The sequence below is a fragment of the Lagopus leucura genome, unplaced genomic scaffold (assembly GCF_019238085.1).
Source record: "Lagopus leucura isolate 7727_CA_CO unplaced genomic scaffold, USGS_WTPT01 Super-Scaffold_1, whole genome shotgun sequence".
In the NCBI taxonomy this organism is placed as follows: domain Eukaryota; kingdom Metazoa; phylum Chordata; class Aves; order Galliformes; family Phasianidae; genus Lagopus; species Lagopus leucura.
Window position 1 is genome coordinate 649162 of NW_024962250.1, and position 27026 is coordinate 676187.

Here is a 27026-nt window from a genome sequence, read left to right on the forward strand (position 1 = left end):
TTGCAGGCAATAGGGGGCGCCAAAGCGCCGTCGGTGCCGCGGCTCTCCGGAGCTGTGCGCCGGGTGCAGAGCGGGGCTGGAGTTTCGGGAGGGGCTGCGTTGTGCAGGGTCTGCGTTCACGTGTCGGCGCGTGGGCTCGCATCTGCTGTCCTGCTCCACTGTCATAAACGCGTTGTGTTCAGTAACCATCTGGTGCAAGTGGAAATAAAGGTGTTTCTGAAGCTACGAGCTGCCACTTTCGTCTTGTTTTGGAAGTTAATGACAAACAAGTGCTTTGATCGCAGTAGGCAGGGGGCTCGATTCATTATGCTGCATATGCAGTAGTATTCTAGCAGGAAAGCTGCCAAACTGCCCTCATGGGTCCTCAACAATCCTGTCACAAATTCACCTCTACTTCAGCATCCAAATGACGCCTGCTCCCCACAGCCGTTCGCATCCCAGGGAAACACAGCTTTACTTCATCGTGTCAGCTGGCACCCTCTCGTTTGTGAGGAAGGGAAGTGCATTTATTTAGCTTGCCACGTCTCTGCTCCTGTACAAAGCACAACTGTCCCAGGTTCTCCACAAACAGTTTCAGTACTTGGAATAGAGATAGCACTGATCCTCAGAGCCTGAATAAAGGTTTTACAGCCCTTCACACCTCCCCAGAGTGGAAATGGAGATGCCCAGTATCTCCTTTTTGTAGCTTTCTCACTACTCGCATTTACACATCATAGCTTCTAACACGGACTTCACAAGGAGGCATTTGACACCTTACCTTTTAAAACCTTTTAGGGCTGTAAAATGTGCCGCTGCAAATGGAAGGGCGGCAATTGCCCTGCTGTCCTTGGGTTGCAGTGGTCAGCCAGGACCTTTTCACAGCGGTGCTGGTGTTTGCATTCCCACTAAGCTGAGGACAGTGGTGTTCCAAGGTTTTCCTGCGCAAGTCAGGTGTTTGTTGGCAGGGAAAGCATTTTTACAGTAATCATTCTGCCTCAAGCTGGGATCCTGTCACATTTCATAAGCAAAATGGCTAGGCCTGGTCAGAGCTCAGATGGGAAACCTCCAAGGAAAACTGAAGTGCTCCAGGAAGTGGTGTGGGTAATTTAGCCCCCGGTCTTCTCTCTGTCTGAATAAATATTGACCGTGCTGTTACAGTAAGAATCACCGTGCTGCTCATGGAAGATGCAAACCCAAAGGTGTCAGCAAATAGGATGCTATTCCCCAATGGTAGAATGCTCAACTTTGTTTTCTTGACCAGTATTTGTGACAGCAATGTTAAATCTACTTTAAAATCTCTCACCGCTTAATGTGAAGAGTATGCACTCTGAATGTTATCATTTGCTGTGTTTCCATTGAAAACTGTGAGGTTAGTTGTTGGTTTTTTTTTTGGTGGAAAAGTGAGGTTTTGAACAAATTTTAGAAGTTCATTTTGTGTTCTGGGTTTTGATTTATATAGAGGAGTCTCAAAAGATGCATCTAATGTTCAAAAGATATATAGTCTGATCAAAAGCAGAAATGAAAAGCTGAAAAACAGGACACCCCAAACCCAAAAACTTTTCAAATAACACAACTTGAAAATCATCATGCATCTCCCAGTGCATGAAGAGTAGGAAGCCTCTGCATTTGTGGCAGTGACTCAACATGAAGGAGAACGTGAAACACCATGGGAGGTGTTTTGCAGCCAAGAACTCTGCAATTCTTGTGAGTCACCCTATAGTATTCCTAGAATGAAATGCTCAGTCTTTCCTTTTCTGCCAGAAATTAACATCTTTTTCAAGCCTAACAGCCATTTTTCCCCCTAGGAGCATTTTTTAGTTGGGTGCCATTTTTAAAAAGGGAGCAACCTTCTACTTAACGTGGTTTTGCATTTTGCAGGTGGCTCACACGTGGTGCTGAACCTTTCCATAACAAAGCTACCTCTCTCAGCCTTGCAGTTTCACGTGGGGCTCCTCAGGAACAGGCAGCAGGTGGACAAAAGGTCCACCATTGGCACTCACTGCCTGGCTTTGGGAAACTCACTCTGTCTCTGTGTTGCACCTCGACAGCGTCATCTCCACATGGCTGCAGTGGAACCAGACTGCACAGTTCGATAAAGCTCCTTGATGTGTTTGGGCTGAAGAAGTCAGAAAAGAGTCAGCTAGATTTCTGTACCGAAGATGATTTTTTATTGCAAATATACGTATTACACTACCAATAATGAACAGAAATTTAAAAAGCTATTGTTTCCTAGAATTTAATGATTACAAAACTTCACAAAATTTGTTACAACCAAAAAACCCACCTTCAAGAGTATATAAATAGAATTTTGAGCATAAATAACAGTAACAAAATAAACAGAGGTATGTATTTAATAAATTAATTATAAATATTGCATTGGCAATGAAGTGCTAGGTCAGAAGAACACCAGTGTTTCCAGTAGATCTTTTTGTATAGAAATCTCTATTATAAGCGAGCCTTTGGAAATGAGTGGAATCTCTGAACCCTGACATGTGTCTTCTTTTGGTTTCTCTTTGGTTATTCCTTTGTTAAATTGTCACACGGGGAGAACAGAACTGAAGACATCAGACATATGCTTTCTGGCCCTGAGATTCACACGATCCCTTCCTGCAAGAAGCACAGCATGGCCAGCTCAGTTCTGCAGTGTTTAAGTCACTAAATTGTACCTACACGGTTTCAACTGATGCAGAATCAAGCCTGGATGGACTTAAAGGAATTGCTGATGGTTACAGGCAAAACACAGAAATGTTCTTTGTAACTGATGTGACCTACACATCATCCATTTTCAGACTTTCTATTTGCTAACAACATACATGAGTATACACAGCAGAACCTATACCTGGACACTACTTTGAACTGCTCATTCCTACCAGATGAACACAGATGCTAGTTCTGTATACACTCGTACCCACGTGCTGAATTCCCATTAACATTAAAGACAAGTCTTTATGCTGGATGATGCAGATCCCCCAGTGAACATAAATTAACCTATAAAATACACCAAAAATCCAGTTTTCCAACGTATCCTTTAGCAATAGGGGAAGGAAGAAATATTTTCCTTTCTTCCCTTCTTTCCTAAGGGAAGAAAAAGCACAATATATGAGCAGAATTGTTTTTCAGTGGTATGCTTTCAACAGAAAGCTTTCCCAGAAGGTTGTCAGCAGCTTTTCAAGAAACAGAACTAACTTTAGTTCACATAACCACACTTGCTCAGTCTTCCTTAACTGTGTTTTGTTCCAAATGTTTGTCTACAAGGCTGTGAACTTCCCTGTGAATGGCAAGATTTCCTGTATATATATATGAGCTGAAACAACAGGTGAACATATGTGGTAATGAATTTGATGTATGAAAACTATGTATTTTATCATCACCACAGTAATGGAAGAACTCTGATGAATTTGTTAAGCTGTTCTTATTTAATTTTTCTTTTCCAAGAATACTATGGAGAGGCAATGCTTTTGAACATGGCATCTGGGCACTTAGCTCTTATAGGTACAACACATTGTACGGGAAAGGCTGTCTGCATACTGAGACACGAAAAAAAGGTTTGAGACATCACTACACAAGAAGCTAAAAACCTGCAACATTCTGTGGTATTTCTTTAAAACCGAGTGTGCAGTCAGAATCATTTCTGAAAGCTGGGGCTCTTCACTGGAGACAGTTTGGAAGTGATCCCAAAGGGATCCATGCTGTCCGTTTCAAGAGGTGATGAGTAGACCTCTGGCTCAAAAGCCTGGCTGTAATCACCATATTCACCAAAGTCTGTCACCTCCACTGGCACAGTGTTGATCATGGGTAAGAAGTGAGACAGTGGGAGAAAATCTTTTCCTTTGAATTGTTGTCTTTGTTTGGCACTGCTCAAAGACACTGATATTCCGTATTTCTTCGATTTATACACGTTATAGCCGTCTGGACGAATCTCCTCTTCAAAGGAACAGTCCTCAATGGAATAGCTGAGCTGAACAGAAAGGAGTAAAACCAGTTACAGACACACCCACCAGATTCACTCCATTCAGTTAAGATCTTGTGAAGAAGAACATATTTGCTTAGGTATGAATTTGTAAAAGTACATTTGTGACATACTGCAGAGACATTCTTCTGTTAGGATCTAGGATCACCATTCAGACCTTCCCACATGCACTGCATTTGACACAGTGCTGGTGTTGCTTCAGGCTCAGTCACTGCAGGTGATTGAACTCCTGGTCAGCAAAAGGCAATTGGTGATGATGCCTCAGTCTTTAGTGATAAGTGAATTAATATAGACTGTATTTGCCACTTTTCATTCTTTTTTCACATGCCATCAAGAATACGGAGTACAATTAAGTACAAGCATCTGAGTATCGTTTAAAAGCTCTCGTTAAACTGATCAGGTAATAAAAAAAAGGACATTTTTTTTCCAAAATAAATTATGTAGTATTTTTCCTTCCACACACAATATGTATCTCAGAAAGATACCAGTCTGTGATGCACAATTATGGCTGAATTGTCAGCTGTCCTTATTGCTATGAGCAGTCAGCCTCTCTTTGGAGGATGATGATATCAGCAAGCTTCTTGAGCAAGTGCACTCTACAAACCACATTGGTTGTTGATGGCACCCCTATGCCTCCACCAGATTGCTCCCTGCTCACTTCGGTGGGATTGTCTCTAGAGTAGTTTTTAATACATTTCAAATGCACTTTAAGTATTTCCAGATCAATTTTTTTCCACAGGAGAAATTTACAGTACGTCAGTATATGAAGCAGTTAAAGATTTCTGCTAAACTACAGAAATTCTCAGGGCAGTCTGTGCAGCACACTGCCTGCTCAGAATCAACCTTAGCCATTCCTGTGTCCCATGTTAAGAAGGAACACATTACAGGAGGGCTGAATTTGGGCCCCAGACATTGCACCTGCCCTTTCCTTCTTCCACTGCTGATCTCTGGGCTATGGCGCATGTTCTGCCTGGGCCGATAGTGGAGAGATGACAGTGAGTGTCAAGGATGAGCTGGCTTCTTGCCCTCAGCCTCACACAGGCTCAGCCCATGTTTATTGGGCATTGCAGGAGTACAGATGGTATATGCCAAAAGCCATTTCTTTCTTCCTTCCAAGTACACCCCTAGAGAAGGGTAGCTACAGGAAAGGGGGCTGTGTCCCAAAAGAGAAGACTTATCTCCATATGTCAGCTTCTACTCCCTTCACTTCTGTGAATACTGTTACCAAAGTAGACAAAACTATTTTCTAGAATCAGGCAAATAGAACTGGTCCATGACATAAAGGTATAATGGCATGGCTACATGCTATTGTGTTTTCAGAAGAAAAGCTAACAACCTGTGAAGAATATTATACACCAACAAACCCACTCAAGGGATACTCATTAGCTTACAGAATTATGTTATAAGAAAGCTGCTTTAAAATGCCTTAACTACAGCAGCTCCAATAGGAGCAGGATCTGGACTTGTTTTGTTTTCATTGATCATTTTGCTTTGGATATACATTAAAACTTAAAGCTAATAATTGACCCACCACACCGTTACAGCCTATGCACATTATCATTGCATGAATTGTCTGATTCTGGCCCAGAAAAGCAAGGAAATTGAGAAACAAAGACTCAATCCTATGCTGTATGCTCAGTCAATAACCTCCCTACTCCCATCTTAGTCTGACTGAACATACCGGGAGTTTTGACAGTGGGCCAAGTCCTTGCCCTACTGCAAGCAGCACAAAGTTTGCCGCAGCTATCAAAGCAGAATGCAGCCGTGCCTTTACTACAGCACAATAAAAAGCCATCACCCCACGCAACCCAGGCTCCTGCAGAGCGCTTAGACAAAGCCTTACTCTGAACCTTCAAATTCTGGAGCTGGCAGTTTATGTCTGGGTTTACAAAGCCAAGTTTACATAGCTGATAATGCCTACAGGATATGCTGACATCGCTGGGTGAAAAGCGCGAGCCAGCTGCGTGGTGCCAGTGGGTCACTGAGCTCCACAGCTGGCTACAGGTGTGCTGATTCTCAGGTTGGAGTGGGACTGGAGCAGGGCGGAACCATCCTGAAGCCCTTTCTGTTTGGTACTACCTAAGAGATGGCATCCCTGTGTCTCTCGGGCTTGTTTGAGTGGCACATCTCCTTTCCAAAGAAAGCGATTCTTATTTTCTCTTTATTTTTTTCCCTAGAGTATCTGAGCTGAACAGCGAGAAATCATTCAGCTCTAATGCCCTAACTTCATCGGTTTCTGGGGCAGCCACCAAACGAGAAGACTTCCTAAACAAACTCACTTCTGGACGATACTGCATTTTCCACATGAAATAGGCACTGCGCATTCAGGACAATGTCCCCTTGCTGCTGCCCTCTCACAATCCCCGCAGCCTCCCGGGTAGAGGGGACGCCCCAAAGCCCCGTTAACTCCAACCCCCTCTCCTCCTCCCCCCCCCGCTGCAATTCTCGACCGGGGGCTCACCTGCCCGTGCAGCCGCCCCGCCTCATCCATGCAGAGGTAGCGGGAGCTCTGCACGCCCTTGATGGCCACGGTGCGCACCGCCACGGCGCGGATCTCCAACAGACCTGCGGGGAGAGGGAACCAGCCGTCAGCTCCGCGCCGCCGCCCGCCCGCCCGCCCGCCCGTTCCATTCCCTCGCCCGTCCCGTCCGTTCCCTCAGATCCCGGCTCTTACTCTGCGGGCTCTGGCTACTGACAGCGTCCACCCGGCCGTCGCCGCCGATGCGCAAGAAGCAGCTGAAGAGCCCGTGCTTGCTGGCGGTGTAGAGGTGCCGCAGCCGGATGGGTTCCCCCCAGCCGTAGTTGACGTGCGGGCCCGCGTCGGGCAGCGCCAGGGACCTGGCGGCAGCGGCGGCGGCGATCCCCAGCAGCGCCAGGGCAGCGCCGGGGGCGGCGGGGCGCGGCCCCATCCGCGGCGACCTCAGACTCGGACTCGGCTCGGGCTCGGGTCGGGTGGCGGCGTTGCCGCGGGCGGTGCGGGGCGGTGCGGTACGGGGTTGGGCGCTCTGTGCGGCCGGCGGTGTCGCGGAAAGGATGTAGCACGGGCCGAGCCGGCCCCCCGGCTTTTTATAGGCCTCCGTTATCAGCCCGATCGATTCGGCCGCATCCAGCTCCAATATAGAGCCCGTTTCATAGCGGGAATTGGTCGGGTCGGTCACTCCCCCCGAAAATATTGATCAGATGACATCATGTCGCAGGGGACATCCTGGAGGAGTCGCTCCCTCCCTACCGCATCTCCGAGCTTTCCCCTCGAGGCTCATCCGCGCTGGGCCCCCGCGAACCGAGCTGCACGAGACGGAACGGGACGTGACGGGATGGGGCGGGTAGGGTCGGGTCCCGCAGCCCCGATGAGAGCTCTGAGCACGGGGAATGAGCCCAGGGGTGCGTGACCCAAAAAGCACCAGCGGTCACGCAGAGGTGAGGGAGCAGCTCAGCCGCTCGGGGGACACATCACTCCTCCGCGCTAGCGCTTGTCCGTCCTGTGTTCCCATTTCAGAACTAAGCTAGCGGGGATGCTCGTGTAACCCGGCCGGAGAAAAGGGCCGTATGCAGGGCAGGCTCCGCCACGCTTCACGCTTCAGCTCGGCGGCTCCGAGGCTCCGCGGCCGCCATCCGGCTCTGTTCCGGCAGCGACGTGAGCACGGCGTGAGAGCGGCCACTGCCCGGCACCGGAGCGACGGCACGGCCCGGCACGCGCTGGCTCGGCAGATCTTGACATGTCCCGGCACGGCATGGCACGTCCCGGCACGGCATGGCACGGCGCCTCGGGACGGACCGGCGCCGCTCCCGGGCTGTGCTGCCGCCCGGCCATCCCGAGCCGTGCCGCTAGATGGAGCCGGGTGCCTTGGTGCGGGCTGACCTCTCCGTCGGGGAGCTCCTGCTCGGGTCTCTCCGGCCCATCTTCCCATTCGCGCAGAGAAATAGGCAAAAAAAGTGCTTGTAGCGAAACCTGGCAGAGACCCGACATAGGCATCGAGTGGGTTTGTGTGTACTGACGGTTTTTACCATGCTGGTGTTCACCCAGAGAATGTGTCAGGCAATGGGAGAGCTGTGCACACCCGTGTTTGTCTTTTTCAGGACACTTCAGAGGATTTCTGCTGATTTTCCTGTTATCCATCCAAACTGAGCATTACAGGAATTTTCTCATATCCCAAGAGAGAAAATAAACATCAATGGGATTTCATAAATAAAAAGAAAATTCTTCTTCCATAGGACACATGAAGTATCAATTAAGCAGAACACAGCCCCATAGCCCTGGCAGAATTTCTGAAGCAAGCAAAGAAAGAAAGAAATCTTTCTGAATTTCATTGCCTCTTTACTTTTGTCTTTCTGTCTGTACATTTGCATCTCCATTCTGTGAGCACTCCTGCAAACATCTTTCCTTTCTGAGCAACCCAAGCTCAATGAGGCCGAGCATATAGATAAGGCCATGTGAAAATACAGAGCTTTGTGGGATGATAGCGCACTCTTGTATGGATGCACTTCTACACACCCTAACCGTGTGCACCCTGTGGCACTGAGGTTTGTCACACTAATTAATCAGTATCTAGATGATCATGGTCTTGCAACACCTGCTCCTGCGACAGGAGTTTTGAGTCATCCCGTAGAAGCCCAGTTTTCTCACATGGCTGATGAGTCATTAATGAAAATGAGGGCCACCTCACTTCCAGGTTCTTCCTGCTGCACCATCTAAGTCATGGGTTGACTTGAGAAATTCTGTTCTTGCAAACATCTCACATGCTCACGATGTCATAGCACCAGTAAATAATACAAAGGTGTCTAAGACTCTGTTTTTTTCCCTCTGCATAATTCTGTGCTGTTGCAACATGGCTGCTCCAAGGCAGCTCACTGCTTGCAGCCATGGGCCCCACAGCAGTTGTGCATGTAACTCACCCTGGCTGCTGAGCATTCTTCAAGGCACTGAGCACCCAACACACACACACAGTTTGGGCTGAGATGAATCCGTGAGGTGCTTTGGTCCATTTTGTTGTGCATCTCACTGAACAGAAGCTATTTGATGAGTACCGATGCTGCTATACTATTAATGCTACATATTGTAGTGTTAATTGTATTTGCCATCGTAATATACAGTATTTTCTTCATCAAAAAGTCAACCACCTTTCAAGCAGAAAGAACCAATGCTTGCAGCATATTTATTCATTTTGATAGTGTTATTCCTTTTTTTTGTGAGGATCAAAAATGGAGGCGGTAAGGGAGATTAAAATTTCACATCAGATCAAATGGCAATGAAACATTTAACTCATTTGTTTTTAGGAAATGCCTTTCTTGATATAACAGTCTTTCCATCTAATCCATTTGTCCAAGTTCCTCTGCAATCTGACTGAGGTGAATGCCTCCATGCGCTTATCTGGGCTGGGTAGCACCAACCTATCTGCAAACAGCTGTTTGAGAGATACGGGTTAAATAATCTCTGGAAGTGCTTATTTCTTTATTGGCATTGGAAAAAACCCTCAGTGATTAGCCCAGATTTAGTATTTTATTCTTAGCTACAGCTAGTGAATCTCACTTTTCAATGTATACTGCTGTAATGTGACTTTCATATCAGTTCCCATATAAATCACTGAATGTTATCATTTATTGGCATCTTTTTACCAAAGTTCAGTAGAAGGACACATCTTTGCAAGTTGCTGAAGATGTATTTGCAGAGATATAACATGACAAATCATACCATCACTTCCAGTGCTGGGCCTGCTCCTTGAGGCAGCAGCAATGGAACCTGCTGGTGTGGGACTTTTGCTTTTCTGGGGATAAGAAAAAATAAAGGAGGAAAGTCTTGTAGAATAAAAATACCTCCTGACTAAATATTACTCAACTGCAAAAGCATTTTCACCTGTTGTAATTAATCATTTATTTCCACTGCACTTTTCAATGGGCCTATGTAATTTCCGCAGAACAAAACCTTCAGCTTTTGTGATTCTAAAGCTGAACCAAATAAGTTTGGAAGATCATGACTGCTATGTTTTAAAAGTCAAACATTCAGCGATCCTGGAGCATGCCAAGAATATAAGAGTGTTTGTGCCTTAGTAGGCAGTAACATCATTGTGACCAAGTGAGATAAATTGAAGCAAGGTTGGTACATGATGGTCAGAAATAGGGCATAAAGCTGCTCTTGAGGTAATCACCTCACCTCACTACAACATTCATTCAGGCAGATGTAGAGAGTGGTCATGTCTCCCCTGAGCCTTCTTCAGGCTGAACAAGCCCAGCTCCCTCAGCTGCTGCCTTGTTCTCCAGACCCTTTAGTTTTGTTGCCTTCTCTGGACATGCTCAGGTATGGATAGGTCTATGTAGAATGGAAAACGGTATGGGAATTTTAAAGTGTTTTGCTGCCTTTGAGGTATCTTTGGGATCTCCATAGATTTAGGAAGAGACAGCACATGAATGTGATTTGGTATTACTTCTCTGAAGTCAGAAGTAGAAGAACTGGAGTGGCTGAGAGATCTCCAGAGGGAGCTGGAGATTTCCAATCTCATTCCTTTTCTTCTGAGCTCTGCTGCAGTCCCTATACGCCACCCCATAGTGGCAGCAAGCAGACAGCCCTCACTTGCCCCAGTGCAGAGGGCAGGCATCATAGCCAGATGCTTCTCCCTGCCTCTGGTTGGGATCACAGGAGTGGACACAGCACATTGTGACGTGCAGGCTTTGAGCACAGGGCTGTTCTATAAAGAGCCTTATAAGTGCAGCACAAGTTAAAAACCTGCCTAAGAAGGAGAGGTTACTCCACCATGTGTCAAGGGCCTCTCTGCTTCCCAGCTGTTTCTGCAACCCAAGAGGCAGAAAGATGACAGTATTTCCCCATGGACTGTGGATGAGAGCAGGATTAAGATTCCACGGCACCCACTGTGTACACCCACCAGTGGGATGCCTGTCAAGAGAGGGTTCTCCCCATACCATGGGTGTAGCAGCTCCTGGTGAGTTAGCAGGATTCAAATGCATTGAATACTGACAGATTTTCAAATAATCAACTTCTGAAGGGTTCTGGAGGGCCCCTATTCTAAAGATGCTCTGTTGAAGTGCTCACTGCACAGGAGAGGTTCTTGCTATTGTCATCAGTAGGTACGCATGCAATCAGTGCCACATCTGATGGCAGTATGCGACCTATTAGTCAGGAGAACTTGGTTCTTTCTAATGAACACAGCTGGACAATTAATTTCAAATATATTTCACCATTCTGTCATTGAATGTTTTCTTAGCTATTGATATCAGTCAGTGCATTTTTGAGAGCAATACTTAGCTTGGAATTGACTTGAAGCTTCCATGATCAAATGATGTCTTCTGATTAAGTCTACTCTAAAGCTTACCAAAGTCCCATCAGCTTCAAATTCTCAAATTCTTTGGAATTTTGCAACTTATTAGAGCCTAATTGATTTTCTAGGTGTTCTACATCACCTGATTTCCACTAAATCCATGAAAGTTGGAAAAGTTGAGGCGCATAAACATCTAATTTAATTGAATTATTTCAATACCCAAGGCAAATATAATCTAGCCTCTTCATGGAGGCTGAGATTCACTGATGGAAGAATAGTAGGTGCTACAAAAAAATAAAAATAAAAAAGGAAACAAATTTGCTTCCAAAGTGTACTACAAGGATACAAAGTGCACATAGTCAGATCTGTGGTCCTGCTCAAATACATGCTAAACCCTACAGAACCAGAATTAATCAAGTGATCTTATTCAGTCCTATTCAATGCCATTTGCCATGAAATCAGTCCTAAAGAGCACAGTAGGAAACTGTGATGTGCAAGGGCTTCAGCAGTGAACCCACTATGGGCACAATAACCAAATCTAACTGTGAAGCAATTCTGATGAGTTATACTGGGAATAAATTTGTACCATGTAGGTGCAAATTAACTTCACAGGAGGTGAAAAATAATTGTCTTTGTTAACAAGGACACTGAATCAGAGACTCTTAGTTGGTTGCATTTTGGCAGTAAGTAGTAAGAAAGGGAGGGCATGAAAAAGGTTTAGTTGTGTTTATCTGTTGAGTGAAGCAAGCATTCCTATTCCAGGATGATGATCCCACGAACTGCTCATAGAGCCAGTGGAACAAATCCATGAGCACATGAGGAAATGCAACCAGAAGCTGTATTTCCTCACAGCTGTTGGCAGTTCAGGTTATTTGCTAGACTTGCACTTGTGCTTTCTGAGGGAAGATGTGAGAGATTTGAACTGGTGCAGAGTAAGACAGCTACATTCTCTATTTGCTAGACTAATGTTAAATCACTAATGTTAAATCACTGCTCAGAGTTCTGTAAGACTTCTAAGTTTTCTCTGTTCTAGTTTTCTTGCTGCCTATTACTGCATATTGCATTCTGCTGCTTATCATTCCTAGAAATTGCTAGTCACCATCAGGAATGGATAAGCCAAGAGTTGTAAATGATTAGTGAATGCTGGTGAACGTAGTGTCAAAGTTTCAATTCAGTGCACAGGTGGGAGGTTTGTATAATGCTTATTCACCATCATCATTTTGATTATTATGATATTGCAGGAAGGACTCTTACTGAAATGATAAAGCCCTTCCTGAATAATTTCTGAACAAAAGCAAATTTTTAAAAAAGATATAAGATTTCCTGATGGCACCTTTTATGACTGTTAAGAATATTTTGCACACAGACATATCCTCAGCTTTTGGAAAGCAAAGTGATTCAGTTGAATCAGCAGATGCTTTCCTTTCAACTCAGCTCATATTTTGTGCCTAAAAGTAAGGAGAATTATCTTAAGAAGGAGTAATAAAACTTTTGTCAACTCCTTCAAAACCTGCTTACTAGACAGAGTTACTTCCCTTGGATTTTTTTGAAGTGTGATGGTGTCTTTCCTCTCTCTTCTTAAGACGCCCAGATTCAATTCTTAATGTAGTTGACATACTCATGTAGAAAGTTTGGAAGTGGAATTGCTCAAGAGGGGAGGGATAAAGACTATTAGTAACTGATGTTCTACTCAGACATCGCAGGAAATGATTTTCTGCTGAAATCCCACAGCTGTGGGCTGGCTGCATGTTTTGCCATGGATCTAGAAATTGAGTTTATGGTTAGTAACTTTCTCTGATGTTGCTAATTTCAGCCTCTTAACCAGTCAGAAGTGCTACCACTAAACATGGCTGAGGGACATTCGCGGTCAAGAACTGAAGGGCAAAGGTTACTGAAGCATCCTGCCAGTGCAGCTAAAGTTGACCTTTATCTGACAAAGCAGAAGTAACACAGAACCTAAAAGAATCCATCCAAAACACTGCATTTGGGTTGATCCTAATCAGCCATAATTTCCTAGTTTAATGGCCAATTAAAAGGCCATTTGAAAGTAAGAGAAACAGAACAAATTATCATGGAAAAAGCCTGGTTGTCTTTAGAAAGTAAGTCAAGTTTACTTAAGTTTTACACATCTGACTAGTGAGAAAACTAGTAGGTAATGGATTGAAGTTCCATAAGTAGTTCAGATTCATCAAATAACGTGTTATAGTATGAGATAAAATCTGAAGCATTGTTAGAAAGTGAAGCAAAATACTTCAATTAAAATAAGGGATTTATCTCTCTAAACATCACAGCAAATATTGAACAGAATGTGAAATCCACCACTACCTGTCTGTTGTGTATGTTATTTACCTTGCCCTGATGTAAGTAGTTCCTTAAACATTGCTGGTCAAAGCGCGAGACAAATTGCCACTGGTTCTTTCATGGCTGGAGGTACAAGGAAGACTCTTCCGTTATAGGATTTCCTCAGTTCTTGAAGTGAACAAAGCTGAGCAAACATTGAGGATGAAAAAATGATCATGGTGCCTCTTTCATATGAATTTGTCCAAATTTGCTGATTCACAGGAAAGTATGGCTTTCATCCCACTCATTACCCAGAGTCGAGATTGGGCCTCCAGTTTATGTATTGTCGAATATGGATATGTTGATTCAGGCACTCGTTTTACAAAGGGAATTTTAAGAATAGGCCCACCAACTAAGTCAGAACTTAATTTCTTCCAGGCTTCTAGAAGTCCCTGTCATAGCTCTGTGTGGGGCATCAAGGTTTCATTCAACAGCAGAGGCTCCCTGATACCCGTGTATTGCTCTTTATCAGAGGTGTCTAGTAGATAAAGCCTGTAAAACACCAGCTACTGATCTCTGTTACCGTAGGCTCCTTCTGCTGAAGAGCTGCTGCTGCTGGACAATGACTGCCCTTTATGTGTTCTCCTGACTAATAGGTCGCATGCTGCCATCAGCTCGACTTGGATTTGGTCAGGCAGATGTGGCAGTGATTGCATAATGCTGTAGAAGGAATTGGCCAATGCTAATGAAATAATGAGCAGCAGAACTCATTATTGGACCTTAAACACTGCTTCCTATTTGTGGGTCCACTGTCAGTAGTGGTATTCCATTCTTAAAATGCAGTAATATCCCAATCTAGTTCTTCTCTAACACACACCAGTAAAGGTGGGAATCCTTTGCATCATCATAGCAATTAGCCATGGCACAAAAACTCACTGATTAATCACTCACCCTGTGCGCTAACTTACATTTCCTTTAGAGTGGCACGTTAACTCTTGATTTCCCAAGTAAGCCAGCAACAGACTTGTCATCTACAACTTTTGCTGATAATTTACACCATTTCTGCCCAAGTTCCTTCTGTACTGTCATTAGGAGATGGTAGGATTTTCTCACTTATCGTATCTAATAGCCACTTTGCACTGAAACAGATCTTACTATTTGGTTAATGCAGTGGTTGCTTGTGGATAGCTTGTATTTCAGTCTGATATCGCAGTACAGTACTGATTAATCAGTTCATGTTCAGAACAACATTGCTAATATTGTGTTAAGAAGAGGAACTAAGGCCCAGTTCTGCCTTCCATGGGATAAAAAACTAAAGCATTTACTTCAATAGGAACTAAGATTTTTAGTAACAATTAGTAGTATGCAATTAGAGGAGCAATTAACATGTATGGTTTTGCCCTTTAAAGTCCTCATAAGAAAGAGGGTTCCTTTTACATCACTTTTTATGTGCACTCACAAGTTAGCAACCATGCAGTGTTTTGCTTCCTAGTATAACAATGCAGAGGCAGTGAGCGGATTTTATCATCTCCCAGTCCATACATTTATTCCTAGAGAGTTTTACTCATATTACATGTGTGAACGTGCACCGCTGCTGCTTTTCCAACTTTAGATCAATGAGCCAAGCAGCAAATAGCACCGACTTGGCAGGTCCTCTGCATTCATCTGAATGAAATGAAAGGGAGCTCAGTTCTTGGCTCCAGTTTTCTGTCACTCCATTGTCATTCAACAAAACGGACCAAAGAGACAAGCGATCAATCCATAAACTCGCGAAGCCTCGGTCTCCAGCTGTCATCGGCTTTGAGCTCTCTCCACTGATCTTATCTGTTGCAGAGTGATTGAAAGTAATTTGTTTTGGTTGAAAGTAATTTGTTTTGGAGAGTAATTAGATTATCTCTTGGGGGGCTTCCTACCTGGTGACCCAGTGTTTCTCCTTGGCTTGCTGCTCATTAACATCAATTACCATAGAGACACTCTTCAAAGGAAAGCTTGCACTGCCCAGGGTAGGGAACCTATTAAGGAATATGCTTCTCATTCCTGCTAGGAGATAATAAACCTTCTGATGTCAAACAATTATTTGTGGGTCAGACACATACGATCCCGCTGGGGCTTAAGCCTTTCATTTGCCATCCAGTATGAAATGCGTTGCAATTAGGAAATGAGCTAGATCTTTCTATAACAGTGTGTACATCAATGTGAATATAACAGCCACAAACAAACCCCCATGTATTTATTTGTGGCCATTTACTGTTGCTACTAAAGCTGTGTGCTAGGCAGGGTGGACCAACCCAGGTATTGGTCTGCTCTGGAAAAACACAAGCAGACATCCTCCATCTACTTTCGCTGAGAGGTATTGGAACAGTGAGCAGAATAAACCCCTGTAGGGGAAAGTGCAGAAAGGAACTTTCAAAAGTTCATGCTCTTGGCCTCAGAATGAACTCTTTAACTGAGACAATGAATATAGTTATGTGTATGACACAACACTGATAAGCATCATAATAACACCAGTATCTGTCTTTTTCTTAATCATTAGAGCTTTAAACGAGTCATTGCCCTACTGTGACATTTACTGGTTGTGATTACATCATTACTACTGTGTGATCCCACAGAAAGGTACAAAATAAACTAGAAACACAATGACCCACCTTGTGAACTATGCCTCTTTTTCAGACACAGCAAATCTGAACAAGAGTTCACCCTAGTCGTGCGTTAATTTACAGATGTTCAGTCAAAAACTTCCCCATGTTCTGTCTGATCTTTGTGCTGCTCGGGCAGCAGAGAGGTGACTGAGCAGAAGCAGCCTTTAAAAGCAAGGTTGGGTACGGGGGCCTCCCTGGCCTCCGCAGAGCTCCTGGTGTCATTGAAAGCTGCAGGATGAGCCGGGGCTGACCACAGGGAAGCTTGGGGGCAAGTGATGAGAATATTCTCGTTCTGCAGCTGCTCGGGGCTCCCCTGCAGCTGTCCTGGTCCAGAGGGAGAGATGTGCTTTGGGAGAGTCAGGCCAGGAGGGAGACACCCGTAGCACTGTCTCCAATATGTACCATGCTAGGTCATGCTTGCTCTTATACTTTAAATACGTGACACAAATCCTTTAAAATCTGTTTTCTCAAGAGCTGCTAAATGCTGACATCTGAAGTAAATAGCTGTTGATTTTTTCTCACTTGTCTTTTTTTGAGTAATTATGTTATTGTATATGAAAGCGAGTGTTTTATGCATACCAAGAAAGAATAAAGGAGACCTTTGATGAATACAGTGAGCAGCATGTAAATGTGATGAAGGAATGCAGAGGCAAATGAATGACCTTTCTGAAACAGAATTTCGCTACCATTTTTGCCCACATTAAATTTAGTTAATGTGTTTACTTCTTCCCGCTGTGTATGTTATAGCTGAATCCTCAGTGCTTCCTTTTCCTAATAAAATGCACCTTGTCCAAAGTATTTGCAGTGTTCCTCAAATGGGCTTCTGTGGTCCAGCCAATGAACCAACCGTTTGCTTGCATGAAGCAAAACATTTCCTTTTCCCAGAGCTCCCCCAGAATGCTTTGAATGTCAGCATTTCATCAGGGCATGCTTGTGTGAATTTTATATTATGCTGAGATAGATGCTCATCAGTCAGTTCCTCCAGCCCCTAAAAATTTAAGTTAAATGAAAGCAAAAAACCCACAACCATTATTTTTATTACTCATTATTTATTACAGATTCCATGACTCTATGAGAACAGTGGAAAATAAATAACTTGTTGTTTCTTGGTGCTCATCCTCACAGAGAAGGCCATACAGGCTGTTTCCACCTGACAGCTGAAATTAATGAAGTCAAGAGTGTGTGAACAAAACCTCCATGAATTCCTAAACCTGAGCTTTCATATCAAGCTGCCTCCTCTTGGGTGCTGATCTCTGCTTACAAGGTGATCTCTGGCTCATTATTCTAAAGTTTCTGAGGTGTAGGTCAAAAGAATTGTGGAGAGGATTATTATTGGCTTTGTATTTAGTTGGGGACAAGCTACCAGGGTAGACGTGAAAGCAGGCTGCTAGATAAAAAATAATGTGGATCAAAAGGGAAGAATTTCTTTTTGGGTAAATGGCAGTTTACACAACCAGAAAACTGCAAACTGTAAAAGCCAGAATAGAGAGCCAAGGCAGGTTACCCATCTCAGAATTACTATGGGCAGATGCTTCTCTTTACGGCTGGCTTGCAGTCCTGTGGGCTTTTTGTTTGTTTGTTTTCCAGGAGTATAGAGGATGAATAAAGTCAGAACTGAAAAAATGAACTTAAACTCTGAAGTGCAAAATAGCAAGCTAATTCTGAAATGAACTTGTCATCCATAGGACCACAGCACAAGAGACTTCCTTGATCATTCTATTGTTAAATGATGTGACTCACACAGGCCTTGAGTCTCCCATCTACAGAAAACCTGTCCCTTCTCTGTTCTGTGCCACTGTAGTGCAGAGAGGGCAAGATGGATGAGGGAACAAAAGAGGTACCCATTAATATTATTTTGTGTCTGCTGAATTATTCACTTTTACAAGTCTAGTTGCCAAATCATTTTCTCAGAACACTACATAGGAAAAACATTGACCATTTGGATTGTGCTCAGGCATAAATGCTTTAGAAGCATACAACTAAGTCAGTTTTAAATCTCAGTATTACTTACCCATGGTGCAGAAATGCCTGGGTATGAATTATGAGGCCAGTCACACAGGAAAATAGGAAATGCCAAATATTCTGAAGGGGGAAATTCTGGGTTTTTCTCTTTGATGTGAGTGCCAGTACCAATCCTAGATTCATGTTAGGAAGTGCTGGCTACTGCTTTGTCATGGTTTTGGCTGGGATAATTTTTTTTGTAGAGGCTTGTATGATGCTGTAGTTTGGAGTTCTGATGAAAATAGTGTTGATAGCACAATGATATTTCAGTCATTACAGAGCAGTGCTTATGAAACCAACGACTTTCCTACTTTCCCAGGGTTGTCTAAACATTGGTCTGCTGATAGGAAGTAGTGAGTGAATTCCTTGTTTTGTTTTGCTCATTCATGCAGCTTTAGCTTTACCTCCCAAACTGTATTTATCCCAACATGCAAGTTCCTGCACTTTTACCTTTCCAGTTATCTGCCCCATCCCACCTGGGGAGAGTAAGCAAGAGGCTGTGTGGTGCTGAGCTGCTACTGGATAAAACCACAACAAGCTTGTATGAGCAACCAGCTGAGCAATTCATTGAAGGTTCATTCATGAGAGTCATTACTTGTTTGTGGGCAATTTACAAATTCACATTTGTCACTGTCATGGCAGATCCAACCATCCCAAGCTAAGAGGTGATTTCTTTAGGCTCTAGAAAGCAAAGTAACCCAATTAAAAAATACCAGATACACTTGTGAAAGGTTTATCAGCTCATGTTTCCCCTTAACCTGAGACCAGCACGCTGGCTGTTTTCCAACACTTCCAGTGCACAGCCACAGATTTCAGCTACTGTATCTCTCAATAGCTTTGCTCAGTCTGCCATTTCCCACTTCATGCTGCTGTATAATCCTATTCAATCACAGTACAAACAATGGGGTCATGAGGGATGCTGGGGACATGAGCAATGCCTCACAGGGGGAAAGAGAAATGATGGGCATCCTCTTTATTTCACTGACACAGAGATCCTGTGCTGGTTGGTTCCCCATACATTAAAGAGATGTTACAGGATAGTGATTACAGGGAACACTAAGCTGGTTTTGCTTTGAAATATGTAAAGGTGGTGTTCAGGTAATGTTTTTGACTGCTAGCCCTTTTGATGTCTGCAGGCTTTACACTTACACATCTGGAAGCCTGCACACCTAGCTATAAACAGGCATTGCAGCCCTGTTTCACAGCTGGCTTTACAAAAGAGCAGCAGGACGCGCACTGCTTACAAATGCCAATCTTTTCTTTTCTCTGAGCTACCTTGAAATTGTACGTTGTTAGCTTGTGACTTGCTTTGGTGACTGTTTATTCATTTTCCTTTATTCACCTTCAAAGAGCACACCACCTGTCACTGCACTTTGCCATATTGCCAAGGGCAGACAGCCGGGCTTGAGTGGCATCTGCTAGTGGGAGCACAGCTCAAGACCCTCTGAGCAGTGAGGGAAGGCTTTGCTGCAGTGCTAAATGCCCTGTGAGAGAGGAGACACCCACAAACCACAGGAGCCAGCTGGGTACGAGCTTCACTGATTGCACTGTTTAATTGTACATAATAACCTTCTACATAGACATTCAGCTTCAGTGCATATGAGACTTAAAAAGTCATTCTTATTCAAAAAACTGTTTATGATTTATGGAAACCTTCCTAGTGTCACAGCTCAAAACCAGTGAGCTCTTACCCATAAATGACACTTACCATCACTGCTTTTGCACAGATTTGGCAAAAATACCACACAAGATGCTGTCAGATTTGGAGAGCTGGCCATGACTTGCCAAGTGAGCGCTTCATTGGACACCTTCCTAGTGCCAGCTGCCTACCTCATGAATAAGCATGTTTTAGTCTATGAGATTGCAATGTTAAACACAAGATTTTTCTGTTTAGGACATAACAAGGCCAAGGACTTTCCAAAATTATGATTTCCTCTCCTTCCTTTTGAGCCGTAAGGGATTGCACGTATCCGGAACCACAGTGTTTGCCTTCATTCAAGTAGTATGTTACAATTCATAGAGTATGTCAGGATGGAAATGGAAAGAAGAAACAACAGATAGACACATAAAAAAATTAAAATATTATTTGGACAGCTTGAAGAACTGGCAAAATGTATAGTAACAATTCATCAGTTCTTCTGTCTGAAGTGGTCGGTTTGATAAAAAAAAAAGCCATCTGAGCAATGCTTTCATTATGTAAGTGCCCACCCATTGCTTTTGTTTTTGATAAAACATAAACAAAGGAATCTCCAGTATTACTTCCTAATATGTGAGAAGTGTTCTAATGTACAACGAGAAAGTACTGTATCCTAGGCAAAACACATTTTCAAGCAGGCAGTTCCCATCCATGCACACCAGTCTTTCCCTCTTCTCCCCAAGAACACATTCCTGCTGAACTGTAGTGAAATCGCTTTTATTTTCAGCGGGCACTGCCAGTTTACAGCCCGTACCGTGACACGGCATTCCTCCTGCTTTGTTTTGGCTGCTCCTTTTTCTGAGCTGACATTTAGCAACATAGCATTAATGCCTGCATAATACTAGGCTTCTTGTCAAGTTAGCTGAAGTTGCAGATTTTAGGCTAAAATATGAGTGGGGCACAGGCTAACCCTAGAAGGAAATTCTCCTCTTCCTTTGGGGTGTACAGCTTGTTTTGTCACAAGGGTTGACTTCATGCCGTTGAAGTTTTGGGCACAGCTGAGCCTGAGCAGCCTCAGCCTCATAGTGCTTGGGGATTGTTAATTTGCTAGCACAGCTGGGCCTTGTTAGGACTGACCAAGCCATGATAGCTACCTCAAAATCTTTGGCTTGGCTCATTCAGATGAGGCTGTCTCTGCGTGTTCCTCACTGCAAGCTTAGATGGTTGTGGATGTCACCTCCCTGTGCAGGATGCAGCGACAGGAATGGGATGAAGGGTATAGGCTGTACAACAAAGGATTAAGCTGCAGTTGAAGGTAGGGAGAAGGATTTGGTTTGGGTTTGGGAGCTGGACTTGGTGATCCTCATGAGTCCTTTCCAACTCAAGATATTCTGTGATTCTGTGAAACTTTACCAGTCATTTTGGTAGACCTGAATCAGAGCTGCAGCATGAGGTATAAGTTATACAAGTGTAAAGTATAATATTGTATAGTTCTATAGTATTTGGTTAAGATGAGTATATTTTTAGCTAGCAGCAAATGCTCTTTTAAAGCCATCTCAGTGAAAAATTTTTCACAACAAACAACCAACTGTCCCAGAGGAGCCACTTTTGCTAATAGAAATGTAAGGGTGTTAGCTGGATAGGTGAGCTAAATAGTGAATGTTTGTTCTCTACTTAGTGAATGTCTGCCATAGCCCTGCTAAGTAGCCAGAAACAAATTACGTGTGAAACTCAGCATCCCTCTCCTTTTCTCTTGTGATTGTTATTTGCTTATGCAGCTCATATCCTTAATTTAATTATCAGGAATATGCTTATTTTACAAATTATAACCTTGTAATCTCCTTAGCAGTGAAAAAAGGAAAACTTGTACCACAAGCTATTCTTTGTTGCACATCACTTTACTACCAAAACTGTTGTGGACTTCTACTTATTAAAAAAGATTGGAAAGGCTGCTAAGATCATCCAGTCTGACTGCTAGCCCATGCCTTCAACCTCTGTGTGCCACGTCAGTCTGTTTAATAGCTACCCTCTTCTTGAATCTCCTAGCCAGTAACTCCACCATCCCCATGGGCAGCCCGTTCCAGTGCATCACCACTTTTTCTGAGAGGAAATTCTTCCTCATAACCAGCCTGAACCAACTTGAGGCCATTTCCTTTCATCCTATCACAATTACCTGGAAAAAGAGGCTGATCCCCACTTTGCTAGAACCTCCTTTCAGAACAGTATAGATAGTTATAAGGACTCCCCTGAGCCGCCTCTTTTTTTTTCTCCTATTCAATCCCAGGTACCTCAGCTGCTCCCTGTCAGACTTTTGCCCCAGAACCTTTGCATCTTCATTGCCCTTCTCTGGACATGCCATGGGGCCTTGATGTCCTTCTGGTAATGAGGGACCCAAAACTGAACACAGCACTCAAGGTCTAGATGTGTATTTATGATTGTCAGTTCATGCCATTTTCCTTTAATCAGGAATCTATCCTTTATCACTCTGCCAACATCAAGGCATGTTTTTGTGCATGGTCACATGCAAAGACGGTCCTGTTAGTACAGCAGCTTGTATGATCAGTGCCTGGCCATGTCCCTGGGAGTTCAGTAGACATTTGTAGAGCTGGTGAGGCTTTCAGCAGAACCAAAGGACTGTGTGTTTGATGATCATATGTATAGAACCAGAATAAATTCTCAAGCAGATGTGTATTTGCTCCTGTTTTTTTTTTTTTTTCTTAGTTAATTTTGGAGAGTGTAAAATATGAACAAATGCATATTTATACTATCTTCTTCCAAAACTCCAGGAAAGGAACTGAGATTTATATTGCCATAAGGAGGGAAAAGGAACATTTCTGACCTGATGCTATGGGACTCTGGAGGTGGATGGCTAGGGCGACCCACGCAAACATCTTTCTCATTAAATGCACGTGTGTTCCTTGCTTGTGCTTTAGTTGCTTTTCTGTAAGAGTCACAGGGTGATTACAGCAGAGTATTTTTGTGAGTATTCATCTAAAATTTAGTGTGGTTCATTCAGTGACTGCATAGATAGCCTTATTTCTTTTCTGTGGTTGTTCTGCAGAGAAGAACAAGAGCAGTTGTTTAAGTAATGAGCTTTAAACTAATAGCGTAGCTTACCCGTTCTGCAAGGTCACTCGTTCATACTCACCTGACTTGAAAGCAGAAAGAACCAGGAGAGCCTGGTCAAGATCCACAGAGCCTTTTGTTGATTTTTCAGCCTTTATTCACAAAATGATTCAACAGGTTTTTTTTTTTTTTTTTTTTTTTTTTGTGTCTCAGTTTTGCTGACTGCATGTGACTGAGTAGGTTGAGGCTTACAGGGTCGTGAGAAGTCATAATGATAATTTACTAAGCATATATAAGTATGCTTAGAAGGACAGTGTTTAGAAGCATGATACTTACAGTCAGATTTCCAGTGTGAACATAGCCGTAGTGATTTTTATTTGGTTGTATAAATTGAAAAAGCCCTAGACAGAAATTGAATGCCTTCATTTTTAGCCTCTGAAGGTATTCTGAATGATTTTCAACACATGAAGTGTTATGGCTGCATTTATTCTTTTTGCCCACATTTTGGACTAGGATGTATTCCAAAACCACAAAATTTACTGAAGAAGCTTTAGTTTGGTGTGACCTAAGGGGCAATCTTACAAAATGCATGACTCCATGAATTCACATTCTTTGTTACTTATATCCCCTCCAGGAGCTATCTGATGAACTGTGAAATAAAATGGTATTATATGGCTATACCTGTTCTATAACTGAAATTTTAATGTATATTTTAAAATGAAAAGAATAAACAAGAATTAAAGTAAGCACCTATCTCTTATGTGACTAATATTTTTAGAATAGACATTTGAAGAAATGCAAATCTCCTGATCTTTGAGATCAAAGATTTTGAATTTCTTTCTGTGTAATTTCTTATGTTTCAGACTACAAATCTGGCTTCAACAGTATTTCTGCATTCAAGCTCTTTAAAATAAAACTGCTGTTTAACAGAAGAGGTGGAGATGAACATCTATGTAGATATTTTTCTTTCTAGAAGATACTTTGATTATTCTTTAGAAGCATAGCTTCTTTGCATGGCGTGAGGTTGTCATAGCTGTAACTTAGATGGTCCCATAAATTCATAAGTGTTCTTCCTTGATCATCCCAAGCTTGTTAAAAAACTCTGTGCTGAACTGCCCATGCTGTGATTGCCAAAACAGATATGACCCGGTGAATCACATCTGATAACGTATCAGCAAGCACAAAGGACCTGTTTTTTTATACTTCTGGGTGATAAACAAACCCTTGATGGCCCAATTCTGCTCTCATTACAGACTGCGGCGGGAACACCATGCTCTTCAGAGGAAAGTGTGTGCTGAACTTTTCACCTCTGTGGCTGTGGAAGCTGGTTCAGCTCCCTCTGACACGCTGGGGCATTCGGAAGGAAGGTGGTCAGGAGTGAGGGAGATGAGATGTACAGGAAGAAATAAAGTGTGGGTGAGTAAGAAAGTCTGTGATCACCTAGAAAGGGACTTGGACTTCATGCAGAAGATGAAAACCATAGGCAGTAAGAAAATACACGTGCCCTGGCTGGGGCATATCAGGTAGTCCATGCACATTGGCATTAACGTAGCAAAAAATTCAGGGAAGACAAAAAGCAGAGAAGATGACAGAGAACTGGAGGACAACCAGAGGTAATGCAACAAAGAAATCAATGGGGAGCAGAAAATTAAGCAAGAATATGAGGTGAAATGGCAAAACCAGAGGGAAAGGTGTCAGAGCCCTTTGCAGGATGGGAGGAGGAGGTTGGGTATAGACAGTGTCACTGGGGACAGGCAATGTCAGTCACCTGGCCTGCTACAGGAATGCCGGAAATAAGGAAAAGAGCAACATAGGTCATTTTCCTCGGGGCTGTGGCAAAACTGCAATGAACTGCAGTTGATGTTATGGCTGTGCTTCCTTGAGACTTGATGTGGGCCGCACCTGCGTACCCGCACGGGCAGTGCCATTCCTGGAGCTAACTCTGTGGGCAGCCCCAGGTCATCGCCCTGGTGTAACAGTATGCAGCACTCTGGCATCAGAGCCATTATCTGAAAGAAGTGCCAGCCAGGAGACAGAGCGCAGGCAAGATGCCAAGCCCAAGTTGCATCAGTTAATGTGTAACTCGTCATGCGCCAGCTCCTGCCTGCAGCAGCACCGGGCGCTTGGTGGCAGGAATTGGAGCAGGATCTGGCATGGGAAGAGAGTGACGGAGCGCTGCACCCCACAGGTAATGTAAAGGTATGGAGAGGGAGGGAAGAGTAGGTGTGCAAGCCCAGCAAAGTGTGGCCCTCACAATGGAAGGTGCCCAGCTGGAGAGACCTGATTGGTCTTACCGGGCTGGGAGATGGACAGCAGATGCAGTGGGGCTGGGAATCAGCATGGATGTGGGCATGGGCAATGTGGCCAGCAGGGGCAGGCTCCTGGGGAGGCCGCTTGCCCTGCTGTACTGCTGCGGTGTGAGCTGGTGCAAGGTGGTGACTACTCTGGGAAAGGGCTCTGGGCATGTGGATCATATTCTAGAAGAGGTTTGTCTGACAAAAGGTCCAAGACTTCACGCATGTCTGAGTAACCAAGCTTGCAGAGTTGCTTTAATGAGGTTCCCAGGAGGTTGGGGTGGCTGGTGCCTAAGGGGTGCTGGTCCCACAGGTGTTACTCCCTTCCTTCCCACAAGCACCCTAATTCCCAGTGACATTAAACAGCTGTACTGGCCCCAGCTAACATTACAAACACTTCTTGAAGGCACTGGAGGCAAACAGATGTAGCTGTGGAGATAATGAGAAAGGATGTAAATAGAAACCTCACCAGAAACCATGGAGTTTTACCAAGTGGCTTTGACACTTACCAAATACCTTTAAGCTGATAAAGATCTGATTTGTACTTCAGAGGTAACCTGATTAGCAACCAGTTTGAATCTGGAATATGTAAATTGGTACAAACATCACTAAATCACTTTCTTTAACTTATATGAAGTAGTGTGAATGAAGGACAGCAAAGGTCAACACAGCCTGGGGAGTCAGAAAGAGTGAGTGTTCCTCTATATACCCACAGTAAAATTGTATGATTAGCAATAACATGTAATTGTATATGCACACATGCAATGGCACTAGGAGGTTCTCAAAGTCAAACCAGCACTCAGTTTAAGAAAAACTGAAAAAAACTTGTACATGCTAAACATGCTAAAACATGTACATCCTTTTAGCTAGGAGACCTGCCCAGCACAAACCAGTTGCTGATCAAGTGCCCATTTCTAGTTTTATTTTCTTCAACTAGAAGGTGAATGGCTTACTGATTACATGCCCTTGAGGAAATACCTGCTTGTTCTCTCGCAAGCTTTCCATAACTGTCACAAGTTCAGTACTTTTGTTTTTCACAAGTATCAATTATTTTCTGACAATACTAAGAGATGTATTTTGAACATCATTTAATGGTATCTTAGGAACTGGGAGTAGAAGCATTAGTGTTGGTGTCAAAAAGGTGCAGTAATATGAGCTGCCTGCATTGAAACATTCACAGCAAGATGTTTGCTAGTGCTAGACATTTCCCAGGGCACCACACAGATGCAGATGGATTCAGTTCTGGGTGCTTACCATTCTTGAACTGCTTTGTGGTGTCCTGTTGGGCATCCCAGAAGGAAGGCCCAGACCATTTCTTGCTCCTCACTGCTGGCATTGCAGGTAAGCTGGTGGCAGAGGTGACACTAACATCTTCAATGTGACACTAAAATATTCTTTTCTTAAAAACATTAAAAGGGAAAAAAATCAATCTGCTCGATAGACATTGCAAACAATCATTTTAACATACAGTGCGATTTATGATATTAGAAGTTGTCATTGTTTTACATCAAGTGATTATTGAGCCTTAAGTCACTTTCTGCAGTTGCTTCTTGGCATGATATTTATCTGCTGGGTTTTGTTTTGTTTTTAAGCAAACAAATTTAATAACAAGGGAGGGTACTATTTCTTGCTTGGGGTCTGTAAATTGTGGCTGGTGTGCAGGAAACTGGAATTGTGCCGTGCTTCCCTTTTATATGCTGTATTACCTGAAAGCAGTGAGGTATTGCAGTCCCTCACAACCCCATCCCTATTTAGATCACTTGGTAGAAAACAACAATAATTTGTCATACAAAGGGAGCTGCAGTGCTTCAGGGAATGCCTTTTAACTCCCTTGCTGAAGTGCTCACTAGTTTTTATTAAAAGCCTCTTCAGACCTTAACAGATTCTCTTTAA

General features: G+C 43.5%; 1 protein-coding gene across 1 annotated transcript; it reads right to left on the reverse strand.

Annotated features, from left to right (window-relative positions):
• Positions 1–3295: 3295 nt before the first annotated feature.
• Positions 3296–6858, reverse strand: FGF19 (fibroblast growth factor 19). Its single transcript, XM_042869008.1, has 3 exons — positions 6624–6858; positions 6411–6514; positions 3296–3937 (listed from the first exon to the last, which is right to left on the reverse strand). The coding sequence occupies exons 1-3, from the start codon at positions 6856–6858 to the stop codon at positions 3605–3607; spliced, it is 672 nt and encodes a 223-aa protein (XP_042724942.1). The 3' UTR covers positions 3296–3604.
• Between the last annotated feature and the right edge of the window lie 20168 nt (positions 6859–27026).

Coding starts and splice junctions, on each gene's coding strand:
- FGF19 (XM_042869008.1), bottom strand. CDS start 6,858: ATGGGGCCGCGCCCCGCCGCCCCCGGCGCTGCCCTGGCGCTGCTGGGG. Junction 6,515..6,623: donor CAGTAGCCAGAGCCCGCAGA/GTAAGAGCCGGG, acceptor CTCTCCCCGCAG/GTCTGTTGGAGATCCGCGCC. Junction 3,938..6,410: donor CGGGGCGGCTGCACGGGCAG/GTGAGCCCCCGG, acceptor CTTTCTGTTCAG/CTCAGCTATTCCATTGAGGA.